At 37.9% G+C, this 22696-nt stretch overlaps 4 protein-coding genes across 5 annotated transcripts; 3 read left to right on the top strand and 1 right to left on the bottom strand.

Moving 5' to 3' along the window:
• Window positions 1-278: 278 nt before the first annotated feature.
• On the top strand, window positions 279-10698 carry acsl4a (acyl-CoA synthetase long chain family member 4a). 2 transcript variants are annotated; one of them, XM_079480166.1, is made up of 15 exons: window positions 279-404; window positions 3122-3605; window positions 4146-4323; window positions 4530-4639; window positions 5092-5230; window positions 5420-5570; window positions 5904-6027; window positions 6163-6234; window positions 6317-6456; window positions 6548-6717; window positions 7483-7557; window positions 8003-8194; window positions 8299-8413; window positions 8526-8683; window positions 9045-10698. In XM_079480166.1, exons 2-15 carry the CDS (start codon window positions 3267-3269, stop codon window positions 9200-9202), a joined length of 2121 nt encoding a protein of 706 aa, XP_079336292.1. In that variant the 5' UTR covers window positions 279-404; window positions 3122-3266; the 3' UTR covers window positions 9203-10698. The 2 variants fall into 2 exon arrangements, with proteins under 2 accessions (XP_079336292.1, XP_079336293.1); XM_079480167.1 differs by lacking the exon at window positions 279-404 and adding an exon at window positions 1296-1514.
• On the bottom strand, window positions 10562-12050 carry nxt2 (nuclear transport factor 2-like export factor 2). Its single transcript, XM_079480168.1, has 4 exons — window positions 11477-12050; window positions 11309-11395; window positions 11066-11210; window positions 10562-10954 (listed from the first exon to the last, which is right to left on the bottom strand). The coding sequence occupies exons 1-4, from the start codon at window positions 11486-11488 to the stop codon at window positions 10770-10772; spliced, it is 429 nt and encodes a 142-aa protein (XP_079336294.1). The 5' UTR covers window positions 11489-12050; the 3' UTR covers window positions 10562-10769.
• Window positions 12051-12091: 41 nt separating this feature from the next.
• On the top strand, window positions 12092-14531 carry psmd10 (proteasome 26S subunit, non-ATPase 10). The gene is made up of 5 exons (XM_079480163.1): window positions 12092-12271; window positions 12395-12493; window positions 12683-12829; window positions 12980-13146; window positions 13254-14531. Exons 1-5 carry the CDS (start codon window positions 12116-12118, stop codon window positions 13405-13407), a joined length of 723 nt encoding a protein of 240 aa, XP_079336289.1. The 5' UTR covers window positions 12092-12115; the 3' UTR covers window positions 13408-14531.
• A 2666-nt stretch (window positions 14532-17197) lies between these two features.
• Window positions 17198-22609, top strand: xiap (X-linked inhibitor of apoptosis). Its single transcript, XM_079480158.1, has 7 exons — window positions 17198-17534; window positions 19766-20565; window positions 20733-20832; window positions 20990-21068; window positions 21219-21255; window positions 21359-21544; window positions 21832-22609. Exons 2-7 carry the CDS (start codon window positions 19785-19787, stop codon window positions 22020-22022), a joined length of 1374 nt encoding a protein of 457 aa, XP_079336284.1. The 5' UTR covers window positions 17198-17534; window positions 19766-19784; the 3' UTR covers window positions 22023-22609.
• Window positions 22610-22696: the final 87 nt, after the last annotated feature.

Raw genomic sequence — 22696 nt, 5'->3', positions numbered from 1 at the left:
CAGAACAAAAAAAACCATGTTAACAGCACTTCCTGGGTAACATTAGTATAATGAACTATGAACCATGTTACTTTCATGGTGTTCTGATCCCGCTTTAAATAATAATATAAAGCACTTTCTATAGATTCAAGAAAACAAATAAACTAAGGAAAAATAAACCAAATGAAGTGTTTATTTCGATAACTACAGGGCAAAATATTGTTATTATTATTTCAAACGCATCTGCAGTGTCCTCCGCAACACCAAGTGCAGGAAGTAACTTGTGAGCTTCTCTAGGTCTGAACGGCCATTGGCTAAAAATCATGGAGTCAGATGACGTAATGTTTCCGGGTGTAACACGCGCGGTGGAGGTAACTGTCGGTCATTTCTGCTTGGCAGCGGGGCAACGTGAAGTCGATCTTGAGGTAAGAGAATAAACGCCGGTCGGACTAAACGAGCATCCTTTCAGGTTTCTTTAGTATAATCTTAATGTCTTATTGATGTTTAATAAGGGGATTGTGTTGTACATGTTACAGATCTCCCTATAAGGGAGGGCTACTGGCTTTCGTTTGTCTCTTTTGAAACGTCACGTTACATCAGTTCTGGATACGAGACCATATTTCGGTTGGATTACATTTTAGGGGATTTATTTAGGGTCCGTTAAGAATGAATTTATGTGAGGGTTTTGGGATGTGAGCTGTCGTGTCTCCCTCTCGTGATGACGATGATGCTCCGTTTGACGTTTGCATCATCCTACAAAGAACGTCACCAACATCATCATTTTCCACGACTGCTTTGAAATGATCAGACTAACAATTTATAACGTGTTACATTCATGAAACTAAAACGTGTTTGATTAATGAAATCTCATTTTTGACATCATACGCATGTACGCACATATAAGCCTTCCACCCAAAATGCTGGGTTTTGTGTATTATTGGATTCAGGATCTCAATAAAAATACCTCGTTTAGATCTTTTAGATTGTGATGTGAACTGTCATCTCTCGCCAACGTGTTTTCTTACCGAAGTTTACATAACATGCTAATTGATGTTTTATGCAAATATTTGTGAAGTCAATAATGCACCCAATAGCAGGTAGGTCTACTGTTATTGATTGGAAAAACAAAAGATCTTTTGAAGTTCTGTTTAACATTAATGTTAGGTAAGCTTGCCATCAGAGGTCAATGTGCCCTTTTAAAAACAGACGATTGTGACAGATAAAAACAAATCCTATACATATAATGGGATCGGTTTCATGATCCCATCAATCCTAGTCCGCAATGTGTTCACCTGTTGAAGATGTGGTCAGTGAGTGGGGTGAGCTGGAAGGCTTGCTGTCATTGGCTGTCTCTGCTCACTGACCGCTCTGAGCGAGATTTAAGGGTTCAGGCTGAGCATTACACAGATTAACAATTGCACAAGTCAGCATCAACCTTTGTTTCTTTATTAGATCATATGTTGAAATGTAATGTTATTAACTGTGGACGAACAAGAGTTTTGAGTTATCTAAGGCTTGTTGTGCCGCTCATGAAGGTATGGATGCTTTGTTTTAATATCGTGCCGAGTGGTACTGTGTAATACATTATATTAAAGATCAGCATTGTTCGATAACTTGAGAAACGGCTCTTTAAAACAAAACCGTGTATTTTGCTATATACATCGAATAAATTTACATAAATTGTGCACATTACATTTGCCACAATTACACAATTAATTTGATACATACTGTATATATATTGATACACAGTATATACAGTCCTCAACAAATGTATTAGACCACTTGTGGTAATAAAGAAATATAAAGACAAACGTTATTATTTATTTATTAAAATAATTAACTAAAGTTATTAATAAACTTCAATAAAGTAGATTTTGTTTCTGCCTTTCCGAAATGCATTTGTAACAATAATAATAATGTTTCTTTGACTAAAGAGCTTACACACACTTGTGAATTAATCATTAACAAAACATAAAAATCATTTTGATAATCACCAATACGTTTTAAGGCAGCCGTGGCACGGACTTTACTTTAAAAAACATTGTAACCTCTTTGTATATATGTATTGCAACTTGAATAAATTGTGCGTAAATTACGGGACGCTAAATGTTTATTCAAAGTATTTTATTTGCTCAAGACGAACACAGTTTGTGACATTCTCATATATTTACACACACATACCTATCTGTATTATAGCCTACTGACCTGACATTCAGTATTGATAATCTTTCTTACTTTGGAAACTGCTGAATAGTAAACAAATGGGTTGTGTCAATATCACATGCCTTTTCACCAGTATTGACTTCACTACTTCATCAAAATGTTGTCATCCTAAACAATCAGAGAGAGATGGCTAACTGCCATAGATGGGGGAGTTTTCTTATCTGCTGTTGCGGAGTAAGTGTCTGTCTGAGACACGTCATTGTGTCCTGCTTTAACCTTTAGCCATTAGCTGTTTGCTCTTTGGATCTGCTTTTGCAAGTGGCGTTGCAGTTGCTCATTCTTGTCTTTACTGTCAGTGAGGGCTTGTTCTTAAGGAAAGCAGGTGTAAAGCTGATAAATACGGTCACAGACCGTAAAATGCAAAACTATGTAAATTATGACGGTCATGGTAAGCCTTGAACCGTTTATTTTTACTTCCTCTAGTTTATGTGATTCAGGAAGAGTGAAAGGACACATACATACTCAATGACAGCAACAATACAAAATAATGAAGTACTTTTTGGTTTCTTTAGCTCAGAGGAATGTGTTGCAATGAAAAGGTCATAGGTTCAACACCAGGGAACACACAAATGCCAATGTAAATTAAAAAAAGTTTTTATATAAGGACTTTTTATAAACTTAATCTCTGAAAGCTAGGCGTGTGATAATTTCAATTTATCAGTCCGCCCTGTCCTGAGGCTAGGGCAGCCATGCAGGATGTTTGTGACATCTTTGTTCTAATAAATGAGATGCAGAGAGAGTATGTATGTGCGTCGAAATGATTACAAACTCTTCAGAAATGTAGAAATTCACAAAAAGCCCTCCATCGGCTCTTTCAAATATTGTCAAATGTGTGTTTTATCTAGGATTCTGCACTTTGTGATTCTCTGTGTTGTACTTTAATAAAGGAATTCCCTATTTGTGTTTTTCCCCAATCAAGATTGTGATTTTGGAGTAAGAGAATCTTTTTAAACTTTGGCCCCAGGATCTTCATCTGGACAAACATCAACACCCACTCTGTCTCAGGCTTTTGGCCTGGTCACTTCATCTTCCAGTCCCCCTTCTCAACAGACTTGATTCTGAACATGGACCTAAGCACAGTTCTACTGATTCCAGTACATGCGCTAGTGTGGCTGTACTCCTTTGTAAGTTTTCTGCCATGGTATTTTCTAACGGGGGCACAGGAAAAGAAAGCCCAGGCAAAGAGGCTCAAATCCAAGTCTACCACAGGCAAGGAGGATGGGCCTTATCGTTCTGTGGATCGCTTCGATTCTCTGGTAACAGTGGATTTTCCAGGAAAAGATACGCTGGATAAGCTGTTCGACCATGCGGTGCAGCGTTTTGGTAAAGCTGACTGCTTGGGAACCCGAGAGGTTCTGAGTGAAGAAAATGAGACCCAACCTAGTGGAAAAGTCTTCAAAAAGGTACATGCTCTAGTATTTATAAACGCACATGTTATCTCAAACCTGTGTTCGCACTCATTCAGGACAAAGGGCTCAATTCAGACTTTTTATGCTCCCATATCATTTATTAGTGAGGTTGTTCATGTGATCTTTTAGATATGGCCCATATTACATGTTGGTCTGCGGTATATTATTCATTTGTGCATATCAGACAAAAGTCACATGAATTCCCACACGACTGTTCACAGTGTAGTCACATTGCAAAACATCTTATTCATCTGAATTATTTCCACTTTATTTAAAAAATGTCACATTTAGCTAGTGATGTGGATGTTGCAAAAGTGATCATGTTTATAGGCTATTGTTATATGTTCGCCTAAAAATGAAAATCCTGTCTTGATTTATTCACCCTCGAGTTGTTCCAAATCTGTATAAAGGAACAACTTGAGGGTGAGTAAATAATAAATAATGACATAATCTTAAAGGGAACTGTTCCTTTAATGTAGAAGAAATGTTGACACAGGTGTTTAACAATTAGATGAAAATGTTTTGTGTTTGCAGTTAATTCTTGGTGATTATAAGTGGTTGTCGTATGATGAGCTGGATATTGAGGTTAGTAGTTTCGCGAGCGGACTAGCAGCACTTGGCCAGCAGCCCAAAAGCACCATCGCCCTTTTCTGTGAGACCCGAGCGGAGTGGATGATCACGGCTCAGGCCTGCTTCAGACGCAATTTCCCATGTAAGGACACAAATCATTTTTACTCCCCCCTTACATAACTTTAATTTTTGCTCCTAAATGAAATGACATGAGTCATATTTTTAGTTTTTTTCCATTTCGGTTATCGTCGTGTCGTGTGACGACTCGTACCTGTTTTGTGATATTCCAAATGAATGAGTGTGTTGTTTCTTTTGTTGATCTTTGTCTGATGTGGGGTTTTTTTTAAGTGGTCACCTTTTATGGTACTCTCGGAGAAGAGGCTGCGGCTTACGGATTGAATGAATGTGGAGTTACACACCTGGTTACCAGTGCAGAACTGCTAGAAACCAAACTGAAGGTGAGCGCTGATGCAGTGTTGTGTATGGACAGTAGTTGCAAAGATTAATATTGGGGGTTTTTTTATTTAAAAAATTTAAATGTCTGTCACCAGAATTTTTTATGTCTGTCGGCTTTGAGGTCATTTATAATGATCTTCTAGCAGATAAAGACAATACACTTAAAATGTAGTATGTTTTTCTTCTAGTAAACTTGATGGTCTTTTGACCAAGAATATCCCACCTGCTGATACCACCTGTTAACCACTAGCAAAAGATAGCATACCATGGTTCACAGCTGTGAGGAAAATAAAACGACTAGCCTCACCCCCAACTTCCTGTTTTAAAGGGAAATGCTAACTCAGACAGGGAAACTGCACGTCATGCCCCTTCATGGAGTTTTAAGAGGCCAGCAGAATTATACTTCTATAACATAACGTACAATAATATTAACTTTAAAAATGTTTTTGTGCAGAGTGTTCTTCCTCAAATCCCCAAACTGAGGCATATCATCTATGTGGACAGGAAGACTATCAGCACCGCAGGATACCCACAGAACATACAGATCCACAGCATGCACTCAGTGCAGCAGCTGGGAGCTAAGCCAGAAAACCGTAAGCACACTTCTGTTTTCATCATTTCATTTTATAACGGGCATCAGCTAAGCGGTTGGCATTTTATTAATATATTACTTAACCTTTCCTCTTATTTCCTGTACTATGCCGGCAGTTCACCCACACACCACACTACTGATCTACACATGTATGCTCAGAGATCAAAATACTGTGTTTTTTGTGTTACAGTAAGCAGAGAAATAGTGAAGCCCATTCCATCAGACCTCGCTATTATTATGTACACCAGCGGCTCCACTGGCAGACCCAAAGGCGTGATGATCATTCACAGTAACCTCATCGGAGGCATGGCGGGCCAATGCGAAAGGATACCTGGCTTGGGGTGTGTATTGTGCCTAATTATATTTTAATATTAAATACAGTATGCAAACAGTTCCTTCGAACGGATAATAGGGAATTAATACCTCAGCAGTCTCAATGACAGCCCTAGGCTCTGTAAACAAAACAAACATTTGCAAATAATTTACATATTTGTTTGGATTGCCAACATTGCCTTGGCTGACATTGACATGTCTTGGTAGGGTGGGATGTTAAAGAAAGGGCTGAAACGCCAATAGCACCTTTAATGGATTAGACAAAATAGATGGAGATATTATTCCCTTACATTTTCATGATATGCAGTATGTATTTTTTATGTGCCTTTGTATTTCTACAGCCCGAAGGATACATATATTGCTTATCTTCCTCTGGCTCACGTGTTGGAGATGACGGCTGAGATCTCATGTGTGACTTATGGCTGCAGGATCGGCTATTCTTCGCCACAGACACTGTCGGATCAGGTATTACACTCAAATTCATCATCAGACAAATTAATCCTAAAATATCCAAGTTACACCCATACCCAAAGTTTGTTAAAAACAAAATGATAGTTAATCTTCGATCGCTTTATTGATTTTCTGTTTTTTGCTTTGTAGTCAACCAAGATTAAGAAGGGAAGTAAAGGTGACTGCACAATGCTAAGACCTACCTTAATGGCTGCCGTACCTGTAAGTTTGACTCCAGAATCATCTCATTCTTGAGATTCGTTTTCTGTGATCCAGAAATCTCATGTTTTCTCTCTTTCCTCAGGAAATAATGGACCGAATCAATAAGAATGTCATGAGTAAAGTGCAAGAGATGAACTGCTTACAGAGAACCCTGTTTAAAATGGCATACGACTACAAACTTGAACAAATCAAGAAGGGTTATGATGCACCCCTTTGCAATTTGTAAGAGAAGCTTAAAACGGGACTTTATCATCACGTGTGCCCTTAAATGTGAACCGAGGTATTGACTGACTGTGTTCTCTGACATGTCTAGGGTATTTAAGAAAGTGAGGGCTCTGTTGGGTGGGAATGTGCGGACGATGTTGTCTGGAGGAGCTCCTCTGTCTCCCGCCACCCAGCGCTTCATGAACATCTGTTTCTGCTGTCCTGTTGGGCAAGGATATGGTCTTACTGAGACCTGCGGTGCAGGAACTATTACTGAAGGTGAGAAAGCATGGCACGTCATAGTTGTATGTTCTGTTCTTTTTCAAATTATATAGAGCGAATCTAAGTACCAGCAGGGAAAAAGGAATTGATACAACTGATGTCAAAGTTCTGGTTTGTTTTAACTTACAGGGGTATAAAGAAAATTCTGTAATTTACTCACCATCAAGTTGTTCCAAATCTTTATGATTGTCTTTGTTCTGATGAACACAGAGAAAGATCATTTGAAAGAATGCTTACAACCAAGCAGATCTTGCCCCCCATTGACCATCCTGGGGCACTTTTGACTACCATTGAATTTTTGCCTAATATGGTGGTCAATGGGGGGCAAACTACGTCTGGTTATAAGTATTCTTCCAAATGTATACAGATTTCGAACAACTCGAAGGTGAGTAAATGATGACAGAATTTTCATTGTTGGGTGAAGTATCCCTTAAAAGGGACAGTTCACCCCAAAATTTAAATTCTGTCATATACTCACTTTGTTGAAACTAGTAACTTTGTATTAGCACCTATCGTAGTATTGCTGTTGTATGACATATCACTTATTGCTCCTTGAATTCTTTGTAAGTCGCTTTGGATGAAAGCGTCTGCTAAATGACTAAATGTAAATGAAAGCATCATATGCAGGTTTTGAAGGACAAGAAATTATAACAAAATGTTACTTTTGCTATTACTTCCATTTCCGTGAGGAAATCTGTAATCCTAGTAGTTTGGTTAATAAAAACATTAGAATTTAATGAGAGCTTTTGCTTTGTTGTGCAGTTGCAGATTATAGCACTGGACGAGTTGGAGCTCCTCTGGTCTGCTGTGAGATCAAACTTAAAGACTGGGTAGAAGGTTGGTTAAGATTATTTACTTCTCATATATATGAATACCGGTGCATTTGAATCCCTACAACCTCCCTGAAATCCTCACACACATTGCTAAAGCACCTCTAATAATCTTTAGAAACCAATCATGCCTGTTAGACTGTGACGCTTACTAGTCAAAAACAATAAGATAGAACAACGTCTTCAATTTAGATTATTTAAAATAAACATGTAAGTGAAGTATAAATCACCAACAAATGAGAACATACTCAAGATAAAATGTATCATAGCACGTCCCCATCTCAAGGACTTCATACAGATGCAGCAGTACTGCGTATTTAACAGCAGCCCCAAGGATGTTGTTTCTCTGATTAATGTAATTTTAAGAAATAAAGGTTAATGCATCATAAGATCATGATTATAATCCAGTGCTGAGAATGTCTTTAAAATACATCCCGGCTTTCCACCATCAGGTGGCTACAAGAAGCATGACAAGCCTCATCCACGTGGTGAGATCCTCATCGGTGGTCCTAATGTGACCATGGGATACTACAGGAATGATTGCCCCAACAATGAGGACTTTTACAACGATCAGAACGGGCAGCGATGGTTCTGCACTGGTGACATTGGAGAGATTCATCCTGACGGATGTCTTCAGATTGTCGGTATGCTTAGACTCAACATCATTTTTTTTGTTGTACGAACGTATGTACGATATCTGTTGGTATTGGTGGGTTTTTTTATGTTTATGTGCTTTTGTAATGCCTAGATCGCAAGAAAGACCTTGTGAAACTTCAGGCTGGAGAATATGTCTCATTAGGCAAAGTCGAGTCAGCATTAAAGAACTGCCCTCTCATTGACAACATCTGCGCGTATGCAAACAGGTTTGTACGCTTTGCCTATCTATGAACTGGGACTGAACCAAACAAAAAGTGGTGTTCTTGAAATGGCAGACGTACTGTATTTTCACCTGTCGTCCATCTCTCTGCCCACCAGTGACCAGAACTACGTTATCAGCTTTGTTGTTCCAAATCAGAAGCAGCTCACAGCTCTTGCCCATCAGAAGGGTATCGAGGGCACTTGGGAACAGATCTGCAACCATCCAGTTATGGAGAGAGAAGTTCTGAAGGCAATTAAAGAAGCTGCAACTTCAAGTAAGTTAAACTCTGTACATTAACAGTCGCAATGGGGGTGAAAGTTTAAAATATGGAAATTGTGTAAAAGAAATTACGGAAGGCCTGCTTATAGCAAGTATGAGCAAGTATTTATATTGTTAAAACAAGTTTGAAAATCCCCCAAATAATCTTAATTAAATTATGTTTGTTTCAGTTATGTTAATTCCAGTATATAATTTCAAAATATACTGCATATCTTTTCATTGGATTTAGTTTGGCGCAGAAATGTTATGCTCTTAGAGATATCTTATATCTCTTATATCATTCCACCATTTGGTGAAATGGAATAGAAAGACATTTTCTGTTCAGAATAGGTTTTGATCTTTTTTTATAATTCCAGCTAAACTGCAGCGTTTTGAGATACCAGTTATGGTCCATTTGAGTCCAGACCCTTGGACCCCTGAAACAGGTCTGGTGACTGATGCGTTCAAACTGAAGAGGATGGAGCTGAAGAACCACTATCTCAACGACATTGAAAGAATGTATGGCCACAAGTAGGATCTCTAACAGCCAAAGACATCTTTATCAAACCCTCGGCGTGCAAAAGTGCTGTAGATAATTCAATGTTTAAAAAACGTTTTGCCACAACATCACCACTGCCCATTGCTTAGTGATGCGCACAAAATTTCTAAGAGAAACTAAAGATAAACCGTCTGTGTTTTTATTCTTGATAAGTCGAGTTGTGTGGTCTCTTTGCTGTGAAATAGTTTACAATAGAGCTGTAGCGGAGTAGCTTGAGACTTTTTTGGGTAAGTGACAATATTCCGCTTATCCAGCTTAACACATTCACTAATTTTCCTTTTTTTTGTATACTAAGAGTGATTTGTAAAAAGGATTTCAACCATACAACAGCGATATACTGCCTTCACCTTGAGCTTTTGTTTTGCTTTAGATGTTTGTTTGCTTAGTTTGATGTCATTTAAAACAAATTGCTAACTGAGGTTAAGTCATCACACTGCTGAATTTTGCCTCCTGATAGAGGCAAATAATCTATATACACGTTGTCATGTATCTGTGCCTTCTGATTGGTCACTGGTTTCAATGTTGATTGGTCATAAAAATGTCTGCTCTTCATGCACTTAGTATGCCAGTGCTAGTGGTTTCATAATGGTTACAATATTTTTGTCTGAAAATATATGAAGTTCTGCAGTAATACTAATTATAAAAATATTGTAACACTTACAATATTTTTGTCTAAAAATGTATAAAGTTCTGCACCTAATTACACGTTTGCTTAGAAAACGTTCATGGAATGACTCGGTACAAAGTGGATTGTTGTTTGAAGTTAGACTGACATCTTCAATGAAGGGAACCTGTTAATCCAGAGGTAAAGGTTGTTATATCCTAGCTACATCATCTTGTATGGTTATGTTATTTTTTCATTCTGGTTTTGGCCACATCTAGAAAAATATCATTGTTTTTTTTACAAATTGACTGAAACATTTCATCACCTTAGTTCTTTATACTCCACGAGGAAGCAGCAAATGAAAAAGTTCAAATATGTAATGCAGTTTATAAATTGGTCCGCCACAGTCTTGAAAAATAACATTTTGCTCTCAGTATTGGTATTTTGTAAAAATTTCTTTAATTTAAAGAACCCATGTTTAGTTTATTTTGAACAGCTGTGATTGTGTAAACACTGTAATCTGTTTTATATTGATTTACCAATGTTTCATTCCCGGTTATTTGTAGTGGAAAATGTATTTATAAGTATTTTCTCATTTGCACTATTTTTTTGTTCAGGGATTTAATCATTATTTAATAAGCCATTAAGCCAACCAATTCAGCAGTCGCTTCATCCCCTTTGGAATGTTTTTGTTCATTCTTCAGGGTTCCATCTCCATAAGCAAGATTATACAGTGGACAAATGTTTGGATCTGAGAAATTGTGAATTTGTCTGTAGTGTGTTCTGTTGCATATTTATTTGAATTGCATTTCATTGTAGGTCACCATATGTAATGCTGCAAAGTAAAGACGTTTTCTACATATTGTCAACATTGTTTATTCATTGTGCGCACACACATTTCCAAAAGAAAAAGCTATACAAAAGATTTGAAACTAGAAATTAATTTGCCCAGTCCTGAAAACGGAAACAGTCACTTGCGATCTTCCACACTGGCTGGTCGCTGTTAGGGGAAGCTTGAGCGGTCAATAAGAAATTTTGGTTGAAGTATCTCTGTTTGTTCCCATCAAACTTCACAGAGCCGGCTGTAACCACCAACAATGTGGTTTGGCCTTGCGTTGCAAGTTCTGTCAACAAAAGTGAAATACTACTAGACAATTCTACGGTTATATTTTAATTAACTATGGGGAAAATACTTAAGACAAGAGTATAGCATGTTATACGCATGAACTACATACCATGGACAGGCTGGCAGTCAAGAGTTTGCACCTGAAATTCACTGGTGGGGAGGGTATCAAAGAAATCACTGAGAGCATCTTGTCCTGTGACAGCATTGCCATTCCACACCAGTGTTGCTTTGTCCAGATACAATCTCGTCAAATGCTAAAAGCAGAATATTGTATCATGAAGCTTTCAATTTGAAAGAGTGTCAATATGATGACATGTCATATGAGGTTACATGTATTTAAAAAACCGCATACCCTTCTTTTCTTATCCATGCAGTCATAATAAATATTGACGAATTCTTCAGAGTATCTGCATGACTGATCGACTTGATTTCGGAAGTCCTAAAAGAGAGATCACGTGAACAGTTACATGTATTCCATAGAAACGATCATAATCTTGATACCAGGAATAAATACACTTACCACGGAAGCCATGGCGCCGTACAAGTCTCAGATTGAATTGGTGCGTACAATTGTAAATGATACCAAAAGTATTAATAAAACATACAATTGTAAATGGGATACTATCTATATATGTTAAGGAAAGTTCGACATTTCGTATGAAAAGGACGATTAACGTCCTTTCTTTTAAAAACAAACGCTGAAATGCGCTCGGACTTCTGTGTTCACACTAACTGTCCCCCCGGAAAGATGCGCCGTGATTGTTAGTTCCCATTATCGTCTCTATAATAACGGGACGTTTGAATCAATAAGACTCAATTTGATGTTGTAATAAAGTTGATTTTCAGTATTTTCGTCAATAATTAATCAGTAATTTTAAAAAGTAACATAAAACCCGTTAGAATCGGACTTTAATAATAGATGTATTAAAAACGATCCATCTTCAAAATAACGGACTGGCACAATCGGAATAAAAATGAAGACTATTCAGAAAAATCGCACATCATAAACTACAATAAAATAATACAACTAACACATTAAATATCCTAAGTGCAAAAAACGAATGCCTGTTTTCTAACAGGCAAAATTCTACGGCACCTAAGATAAGATTTGTTTTATCCAATGAAATTTGCCGTTTGCCTGTTCGAGGCGGGGTCATATATGTTGATTTGTCATTCTAGCACACGCACTCTAAAAGCTGAAATGGAGGGAAGAGTATCAAATGTTGACATTTGTAATTTAGCTTACACTGGAAAATTGGAAGAACTTAGAAAATGTGTTTTGTCTGACGGATCGCTTGCTACGAAAACAGACCAGGTGTGTTGAAACTCTTGCTGCACCCGCGTGCACTGTGGTTAGCATGGTGGCACATTGAACTCATTTGATTGATTCAAACATCGCTGTCACATGTTTTGAGTCCACTGTTTCTGCTTCATATAGGATTGCAGGACTGCCCTGCACTGGGCCTGTTCCGCTGGACATGTGGAAATTGTGCAGTTTTTGTTGGAGCTTGGAGTTGATGTGGACCCCAAAGATGATGTGAGTCAGCATTCTTTAATATATAGGTCTGTATAAGGATGCTGTTGCACTTTTTCAATGTGTTTCTAAATCATAGTTATCCATATGTATGTGGTTGAATGTTTGATATTAGCACTATGGATGCCATTCACTGAGTATCCTCTTGGTGGAGTTATTTACCCTCTTTCCATGTGATGCACACAATTTTAGACATGTTGGACTCCTCTTCATATAGCATCATCTGCTGGAAGAGAAAAAATTGTCAGATCCTTAATATCCAGAGGAGCACAGCTGAACTCCTTGAACCAAAATGGTTGTACTCCGCTACACTATGCAGCATCGAAAAACCATTTTGAGGTGAATTTTTGTTTTGCTTTTCCTTCAGTGAGTCATCATATTACAAGCATAATATTATAAACTGTAATGTTTGCTTTTACAGCTTCCGGTTTTATGAAAAATGTATTAAGTTATAAATGATTTATCCATGGAATGTTTTTTTATTAACAGATAGCCCAGATATTGCTGGAAAATGGTGCAGATCCTAATGCAACAGATAAGCTGCAGTCCACACCACTACACAGAGCATCCACAAAGGGCAACTACCTGCTCATTCAGCTTCTTTTGAAACAGAATGCTTCTACCAACATTCAAGACTCGGAAGGAAATACACCACTGTAAGTGTCATCGCTGCATTCAGCACATATTTATTACCATGTTCCTAAAGCAGCACCAACTCAGACTGACTTGTTCTACATTTAAATGCAATCCTTATTTTTCACAGTCACCTGGCATGTGACGAGGAGCGAACAGAGGCGGCAAAACTGCTTGTGGAACATGGTGCCAGTATCTATATTGAGAACAAGGAAAAGAAGACGCCTCTACAAGTAGCTAAAGGTGGCTTGGGAAAAATGTTGAAACGAATTGTAGAGGGCTGATGGACACTTGGCCGAGATGGAACGATGCCCTTGCAGCTTTTAAATGAGCTGCTATTCAAGTATGATGAATACTCCGCTGAGAAAGAAACTTTGAAGGAAAAACAGAGAGGCAAAGCATCTTCTTTTTGGTGGAAATTATTTAAGACGCTTTGTAAAAGAGAAAAAATATGTTTTAGTCAGCGTTCTTTTCTTTGGCCAATGTTTTTTACTTACTCGAGTACTTGGTTTTCTCATTATGCTTTGTTGCTTTTGTCTAGTTCAATCACGATTGCTTTATTTTATTTAAACCTAAACTAGGTTTCTCACAGTCTAGGCACTCGTAGTTGTATTCCACTGTCCCAACAAAGCAGTAAAATATTTCATCCTGATAACTGTTTTCTTTTTTTATTAAACAATAAAAGTAAAAGCCATAAAAGGGACTAATTCTTCAATACACTTGCATTCATAGTTGAATACTGAGAAGTGTTGTGTCATCTATATTTATAGATTTATTATGCTGTAGGATACCTTTTTTATTTCATTGTCATTCAGGAATTGTCACTTCTCTTTCACACATTTATATGATTTCTGTATGTGTATGACTGGATCAGTTCTTTAACCAGCTTCTCGGCAAAAGCTCAACTGGTACATAGGGATGTGGTTAAGATAACATCCTCAGACTTACATTCAAATGGCACGTCACAACCCTGTGCATTTAAAGATGGTTTTAATAACATCCTATTCTAGAAAGGGGTGTGACCATATATTAAAACATTTATAAATGTGATATTCAAAAACCCATACTGAGGAGCTATCAGTTTCACCTTCATGGATTCCACTTGCGTGAATGTAATGTTTCTGCAAATAGCATTTGACATACACAAAGTAATGCACACTCTGCACCTTGCACATTACATATTTTGTACCATGCCGTACTATTTGACACGCTTTAAAATGTAAAAAAATGACATATGGGACTTCCTGTATGTGACTGCCCAACGGTTAATCTGTAGGAGGTAATGTTGCCTTAGGGTAGTAACCCACGAAAACCAGTTTCATAGTGATTTCCCTTACTTAGGGACTGTCTGGTGTGACATTTTTTGTGGTGTAAATACATTTCCCAACTGTTTGACATTTATTTGTGCTCTGCTGTAGGGACCCTACACATAAACCAGATTCTTCACCAAATTCTTTCAGGTCACACCTAACTACTATACTTGCAGTAAAATCATGAAGAATCTCTTTGAGGCTTGTAAAAAAAGCAGAAATACTGGTTTTGGAGTACAGATTCCCACTTACGTAATTGAAACAAAAGAACTGCCACAAAGGCTAAATGAATGGGCATGTAGGAAGTGGTCTTGTGATACTGAATCTGAATGAATGTGGGAAAACATACAGTACATAATACATCTAGATTATCACTTGTTGTGACGTTATAATAAATACATCGTTATAGAGAGAAAATGTTAGTTACGGATCTAGTCATTTAGCACACGCTTCAGAGGGCAAAAAGCGATGCAATGGTGCAAATATACATTGAGTGAGAAAAAATTTGAATTAAATAAAAACAGTAATGCACTATATACAAAATGTGAAAAGAATACAGATAAAAAACAACATGTACAGCTTCTTTACAGGTTTAATCGATTGGTCCTGACAATGTACCGTTAACAGATGCAATGTAATGGACAGTATGTAGTAAGAGCTTTTAATTGTTCGGGCTTAGTATGGCCTGCAGGAAAAACTGTTCTTGTGTCTGGCTATTCTGGTGGTCAGTGCTCTGTAGCTCTGGCCAGATAGCAACACTTTAAAGAGGGAGTGAGCTGGGTGGGTGGGGTGATTTTCTTAGCCCTTTTTCTCATTCTGGAGGTGTAGAGATCTTGGAGGTTGGGCAGGGGGCACCAATAATCCTGTTAGCAGTCCTGACTGTTCGTTGTAGTCTCTTAATGACTGATTTAGTAACTGAACCAAACCAGACAGTTATGGATTAGCACAGGACAGACTCAATGATGGCCGAGTAGAACTGGGTGAGCAGCTCCTCTGGCATGTTGAATTTCCTCAGCTGGCGAATGAAGTACAACCTCTGCTGGGCTTTTCTAGCGATTGAGTCTATGTGAGTGTCCCACTTCAGGTCCTGAGAGATGGTAGTGCTCAGGAACCTGAACGACTCCACTGCAGCCACAGTGTCGATCATGATGGGGAGTACAGGGGGGGTTCTCCAGAAGTCCAGGGTCATCTCCACTGTTTTGAGCGTGTTGAGCTCCAGGTTGTTGCGATTGCACCAGACAGCCTGTTCTGCAACTTCCTGTCTGTAAGCAGACTTGTTTCCATTGTGGATGATGGTAGTGTCATCTGCAAATTTCAGGAGCTTGACAGAGGAGGCTTTTGCAGCGCAATCATTTGTATACAGGGAGAAGAGCAGTGGGGAGAGCATGCATCCCTGAGGGGCACCACTGGTGATTGTGAGAGTCCTGGAGGTAAGTTTACCCTGCTTCACTAGTTGCTGCCTGTCTTTTAGGAAGTTAGTTATCCATTGACAGATTGGGGTGGGCATGGAGAGCTGGGTCAGTTTGTTGGAGAGAAGGTCAGGCATGATGGTATTAAAGCCCGACCTGAAGTCCACAAATAAGATCCTTGCATAATTCTCAGGTCTATCAAGGTGTTGCAGAACATAATGCAGCCCCATTTTGACTGCATCATCAACAGACTTGTTTGCTCTGTTGGCAAACTGAAGAGTCTCTCAAACGACTTCATTACCACAGACGTGAGAGCGACAGGTCTGTAGTCGTTCAGGCCAATGATTTTGGATTTTTGGGGGGACCGGAATGATAGTGGAGCATTTGAAGCAGTGGGGGACTCCGTCCTGGTAGGAATTAACATATCCTCACAGAATCTGATATTTGAGGTCTCTCTGTGAGCTCGTCCATATCGGTGGCTGCAGCTTCAAAGACACTCCAATCGGTGCAGTCGATACAGGCTTTTAAATCCTGCTCTGCTTCATTAGTCCATCTTTTTACCGTCTTTATTACAGGTTTAGCTGTTTTCAGATTCCGCCTGTAGGTTGGTATGAGAGGAACTAGACTGTGATCAGAGAGATAGACAGAGGGACAGAGTGATATGCATCCTTAACAGTGATCCAATGTATGGTATATGAAAAAAGTAATTCATTACTAAAGTACATATTCAATAGCAAAATTAGATTACTGTACCAATTACTCTCTCCAAAAAGTATTGAATTACTTATTACTAATTACTTTCTATATAATGTATCAACCTTGACTAGTTAAGTGATTCAATGATAGACACGAAACAACATGAATTCCTTCAAATTATTTATATAAAACTACATAAAGTACTCTTATTTACTGACTAAAGTTTTACAAATGTGAGAAAGATTTATTTGCATGATAGATATATTAATGCATGCATTTTAAAGTTAGACTCAGAATTTTAATGTAAATTCCACTATTGTATACATATCACAGTATTTAGTTCAATCCTTTTTAAGGTTTAAAAGTAATTCACTTGTTACACCCAACACTGGTTCAAATTAATATCAATCAAACTGCAGTTGGTTTGTTTTGGTTTAAGCCATAACTAAAATATACATCTCACAAAATAAAAACTATTATAATTACACAATAAAATTATTTAGTTATCTCATTTTTTAACCTAACTCTTCACACAGTGCCCACTTAATAGGAATAAGATCAAATGTGTGGTAGCTTTTCTCGTAAAATACGAGATATGATAAACCACCAAAAGTACATGCAGAGTGAAACCATTTAGTAGACGTTTTTCAACCACCATAGATACATACTTCTCATGTGTATGGCAATCCCTGACCACTTTCACTTCCATCATAAATAATTAAGTGACGTTATTTAAGGCTTTGAAGATCTACTAATACAACGACCAATCCAGGGGTACGATCACACGCACTCATTAATATTAAAGAGAAAGCTTCCGGTTCAGCGTATGGTTTCTGGGCGGACGACGTATTTCACGTTCATAGACGACGCACTCCAGTAATAAGGGACATATATATGTCTGCCGCCCTCTTTCAAGCAGAGTAGGACGTGAGAACATCTCCGAGGTTCTGAAAAACAGAAGTTCACGTGAACTGAACAACGCTTTCCCGATCAAAGGTACGTAATTTAGACGTGGATTTCGTTCATGTGTGTCCACAGGAATCTTTCGAAACCCACGGAGGGCAAGCTAATGCTAACGCTAGCACGTCAGACGCAGCTAACCAAAAGCTCGGTTGTCAGTTAAAGGTCAAAGTCCGACTGTCCTGTCAGATCTGGCCGGCTGTTGTTTGTTTGTGTGTTTGTTTGTTGGATTGCTTACGCTGGAAAGACAAACGGTTTCCAATCTGGAGTTCCTGTGTAAAACGTAAAAACGAAACCTATTTTCTACATTTAGTTGAATATGAAAGCTCATAATACTGAAGCAATTGTCTATTACGAGACTTTACTATATTGTACTGTATCACATACAGCGCATTACGTGCAACATACCACGGGAGGAACATAAGGAGTGGTGTGGTGTGTGAATATTATATAACACGTGTTATATAATGATTAGTCGTTACACACCACTGTCTTAAGGAGTTACGTGAGACATTTAAATATGTTTTTACAGTGTTCGTTGTTAAACATTGTCATGCACTAATGCATAATTTAACTTTGTGTGTCATCGAGGTGATGTTAGTGCTGTAATTGTTGAAATGCAGTTCATCGGCAATTCTGCATGCCATGATGGTTTGATTCACTGCACATGTGACTGACAACACCTCTTTCTCTTAAAGGCACAATATGTGCATTTTTGTGTTAAAATATCCAAAAACATCAGTTAGCAACATAATATTATATTTCTTTATCTAATTAATAAATGAAAGTGTTACTGTGAGTTGCATTTGCGATACATTGATGTGTAATGCCGATAGATCTATAACAGTTACGACACTGTATTTTAGGGCTGGGTATCGATTCTGGCGTTTCGATTCCGATGCACAAGCTCTTGATTCGAGTCAATTATTATAGATTTATTACAAATCCTATAGATATTTAAAAAAAGATCAGTAAATATCAGATTACATTGGTGAATTAAAAAAGGAAATAAAGAGCCACAAATCAGTATATTAAACTTTAAACACACTTAAGTGGATTGAGACAGAACAGTCGCCTACCTTATTCGAACAGGATCAGGTTATTTTACATGGTTATTCACATAGTCTGAAACAAATTTATAGAACAATGCAATGTTAGTCGCTTTGGGTAAAAGCGTCTGCCAAATGCGTAAATGTAAATTATATAAAATAATTTCACAAAATTAGCTGGAAAGAGAGGCTGCTATCATGTAAACTGCTGCCATTAATGTGAAGGTGAAGACACACACTCGCCCATCCACCATATTAATTAAGCAATAGATTAATTAAGGAAGTGCTGCTTCCTGTTGTAACATCCACCTGTTGTAAAAAGAAAAAGTGACATCTAGTAGAAATAACATACATACGCAGAAGATAAAGACCTACAATGCTTGAACATCCAAGAAACCACATCTCAAAATGAAGTCTGTTCACTGAATGTTGTTCAATCCAGACATTCCTTGTAATTGCATATAAAGTGTATATGCCTTGAGTAGATGAGTGTATATGTAAATATGTACGCATATATCCAGAGATATACAAAAAGTTCAGTAAATACACATACATTTAATCAACTTTTGATTAAAGTTTATTTTTTTAGAATTGACATTGAAACGACTGCATTTAAAAAAAAAAACTAATAATTGATTTTTGCCCAGCCCTACTCTATTTCAATGTGTTATCGATGATAATCATTTGCGAGTCCCGGCGATTGATATCCATCCTCAGTGGAGCTTAAGACAACAACTGGAACATGGAAATGATGCTGTACCTCCTTCCATATAGTGGAATAAATGACCTTTAGCTAGAGACAAGACATTATCAATAGAAGGGGAGAGAACCAGAATATAATTTCCCGGAAAGTTCACCCAAAAATGGAAATTCAGAAATCATTTATTCATCCTCATGTCATTAAAACCTGTACATGACTCTTTCCTCTGTGGAACACAAAATAAGATATTTTTTTAAATGTCTCTGTGGTTTTGTGTCCATACATCGGTTGCCAACGTTCTTGAAAATATCATCAAATAGTCATGAGGGTGATTTTATGAATTAAATGGGTGGACTGTCTCTTTAAGGGGTGGACTCTCAACCATCCGGAACACCCTTGTAACTACATAGCAACACATACTTTGGAAAATGAAAAAATCCTGTTTTACCTTGTTTGTATTATGAAGATGAAAACGTTGTATACGTCATTATAATTAATAATCTTTTTTTCTTGAACAGGCATTTTTCTTCTGCAACTATGGCACAGTCTAGTGATGACGGCAGTCTTGAGACCGATGATGCAGGATTGTCAGTAATGGATGCTCGGCTGAATTCTTTCCAGCACTTCCCTCGCTCTCAAGTAGTTTCCGGGAAGCGGCTGGCCCGAGCAGGGTTTTACTACACAGGAGAGGCAGACAAAGTGTGCTGTTTTTGTTGCCGTGCAACTGTGGGTGATTGGAACGAAGGGGACGTCCCATTAAGAAGGCATCAGCAAGCATCTCCAGCCTGCACGTTTCTCAACTGTGCTCATGGCTCGAGTGCTCTAAACAACCTGACCATCCTAAATAATGGCTCTGACTATGACGAAGATGCCGAAGACATGGCGTTCCAGCTACGCACGGGAGAGGTTATGGATGAGTCTGTATATCCCACGGTACCACACATGAAGAGTGAGGAAGCTCGACTGGGAACTTTCAGTAATTGGCCAGAGAATTTGCCAGTACAGCCCAGCGACCTGGCAGAGGCGGGCATGTATTATCTTGAGAGGGAAGACAATGTGCAGTGTTTCTGTTGTGGCGGGATGCTGGCTGAATGGCAGCAGGGCGATAATCCCTGGACCGAACATGAAAAATTCTACCCAAACTGCTTTTTCATCCTGGGCCACGATGTGGGCAATGTGCCCCTGGCGACACAGAGTCGCAGAGTGAACAGTCGGGAAGGCTCTCTGGAGACTTTTGAAGGACGACTTGATACCTTCAGAAGCATCCGGCATCCTATAGAACATGAGAGACTGTCCAGAGCTGGCTTCTACAGCACAGGTAATAACTGCTATTATACAGCTATAGTATAATTTGCCAGTAAGTACATTTTCAAAATGTTTCTCCATTTAACTTTATTTTTCTACACTTGTACAACCTTTTGAGATATAGCTTTCATTCAACCGAATTATAGTGTATTGAACAAACTGTTGGCTTTGGTTGTGCAGGGGAACGAGACAAAGTGATTTGTTTTAAATGTGGAGGAGGAGTGAAGGGCTGGCAGCCTACTGAGGATCCATGGGAGGAACACGCAAAGTACTATCCAGGGTAATTGACATTTTATTTACATAGACATATGGGGTATATTATCATTATTTCACCCTGATATTGAAAACTTCATATTTATGTGTTGCATGAAAATCTTGTGTATGACCTTTTATTAATATTTGAATAAATTATTCTAAGTATTATAATTGACCCACAGCTGCAGTTTCCTTCTGGCAGAAAAAGGAAATGAATATGTCAGTCAAGTGCAACTGAGATATCCTAACGGACACCATTCAGTGAGTCATTACCCATCATTTACATAATGGTTAGACAGACAGATAGACAGAAGTATAGATAAACCACTTACACCACTTGTGATTGTCAAATTCATAGCTAGACTATATTTTATGAGAGTCTTAAGTAGTTATAATATTGTCTTTCTCCAGAGGTCAAGTCAGAATGGATTTTCAAGTCATGGGGAAGGTAAGGGCCTTTAATGTACTTGTAAATCCAATGTATCTATAGTTATCCATTGTATATATACACTGTATGTCTACATTTTTTTAAATATCTTTTTACTCTTCAGCTGCACAGAAGGTCATGCAGTCAGAGATTGCAAAGAAGGCTGTTGATATGGGTTTTGACCCCACCAAAGTGGAGAGCACCCTTCTACAGAAGTTACGTCAAGAAAGTAGGGGTTATACTTCGGTGGAGGCCCTTATTCAAGACATCACTGAACTACATTATGATTCAGATGTGCCTGAAAAATCTGGCAAGTGCATGTTTTTCTTTTTGCGCTTATTTGTATGAATGGGGTTTTTAAAACCTGACATGTATCAGTTATGTACAATACTACTTGCCCATGCATTGGATTTAGCTAAACTCGTATGCTTACTTAACAGTATATAAGATACATTTATATTAAGTCAACATATGTATTTAGGAAGACAGATATTTTAATGGGTAGATTGTGAACCATTATGTTTTCCTTTGCTGTATTAGGGGGATTTCGGCAGTTCTGTTGCTTGCTGTTTTAACATTTCTTATTTATTTCAGCAGATGACCCCATGACAAAACTTGAGGAACTCCAGAGAGAGAAGCTTTGTAAGGTCTGCATGGACAATGACATTAACATCGTCTTCATTCCCTGTGCACACCTGGTCACTTGTGAAAAATGCTCAGAAACTTTGCCTACGTGTCCCATCTGCTGCGCCACTATTGCGCAGAAGATAAAGACCTACAATGCTTGAACATCCAAGAAACCACATCTCAAAATGAAGTCTGTTCACTGAATGTTGTTCAATCCAGACATTCCTTGTAATTGCATATAAAGTGTATATGCCTTGAGTAGATGAGTGTATATGTAAATATGTACGCATTTATCCAGAGATATACAAAAAGTTCAGTAAATACATATATATTTTTTTGTTAGGTCACAAAATGAACATGCTATATATTTTCATGTTTGTTTTTGACAGATGATCAGCACACTACATCATTGATTACTAATATATTTTAAGTCAAATAAATATTTATAGCCCATCTTCCAAAAACAATTCTGTGACAGGTACGTTTCCTGTATATAGCTGCTTTCCCTTTGTACATAAAAATACTCTGTTGTTAACTATCATAGTGCCTTTATAGACTTTTAAATAATCTTTTCATCGTTTTATGTGATTTTTAAATGATCATGTTTAATTCATTCAAACCATCAGAATTGAGAATGTATTTAATGTTGATTTAACTATTTTTTTCTTAATTACACAATTCTGCAGCATAACTCCTGATTTTAAGTATACATATTGCAATTATGACAATTAAACAATGATTCCAAATATAGATCGTTTCTGATTATTTTAACATAGCATTCATATAACTCACAATCTACTTCCTGATCACTGCATTATACAGACAACTGTTGATA

This window comes from Barbatula barbatula (genome assembly GCF_947034865.1).
Source record: "Barbatula barbatula genome assembly, chromosome: 18".
NCBI classification, from domain to species: Eukaryota; Metazoa; Chordata; class Actinopteri; order Cypriniformes; family Nemacheilidae; genus Barbatula; species Barbatula barbatula.
This window is presented reverse-complemented; position numbering and strand designations above follow the sequence as displayed.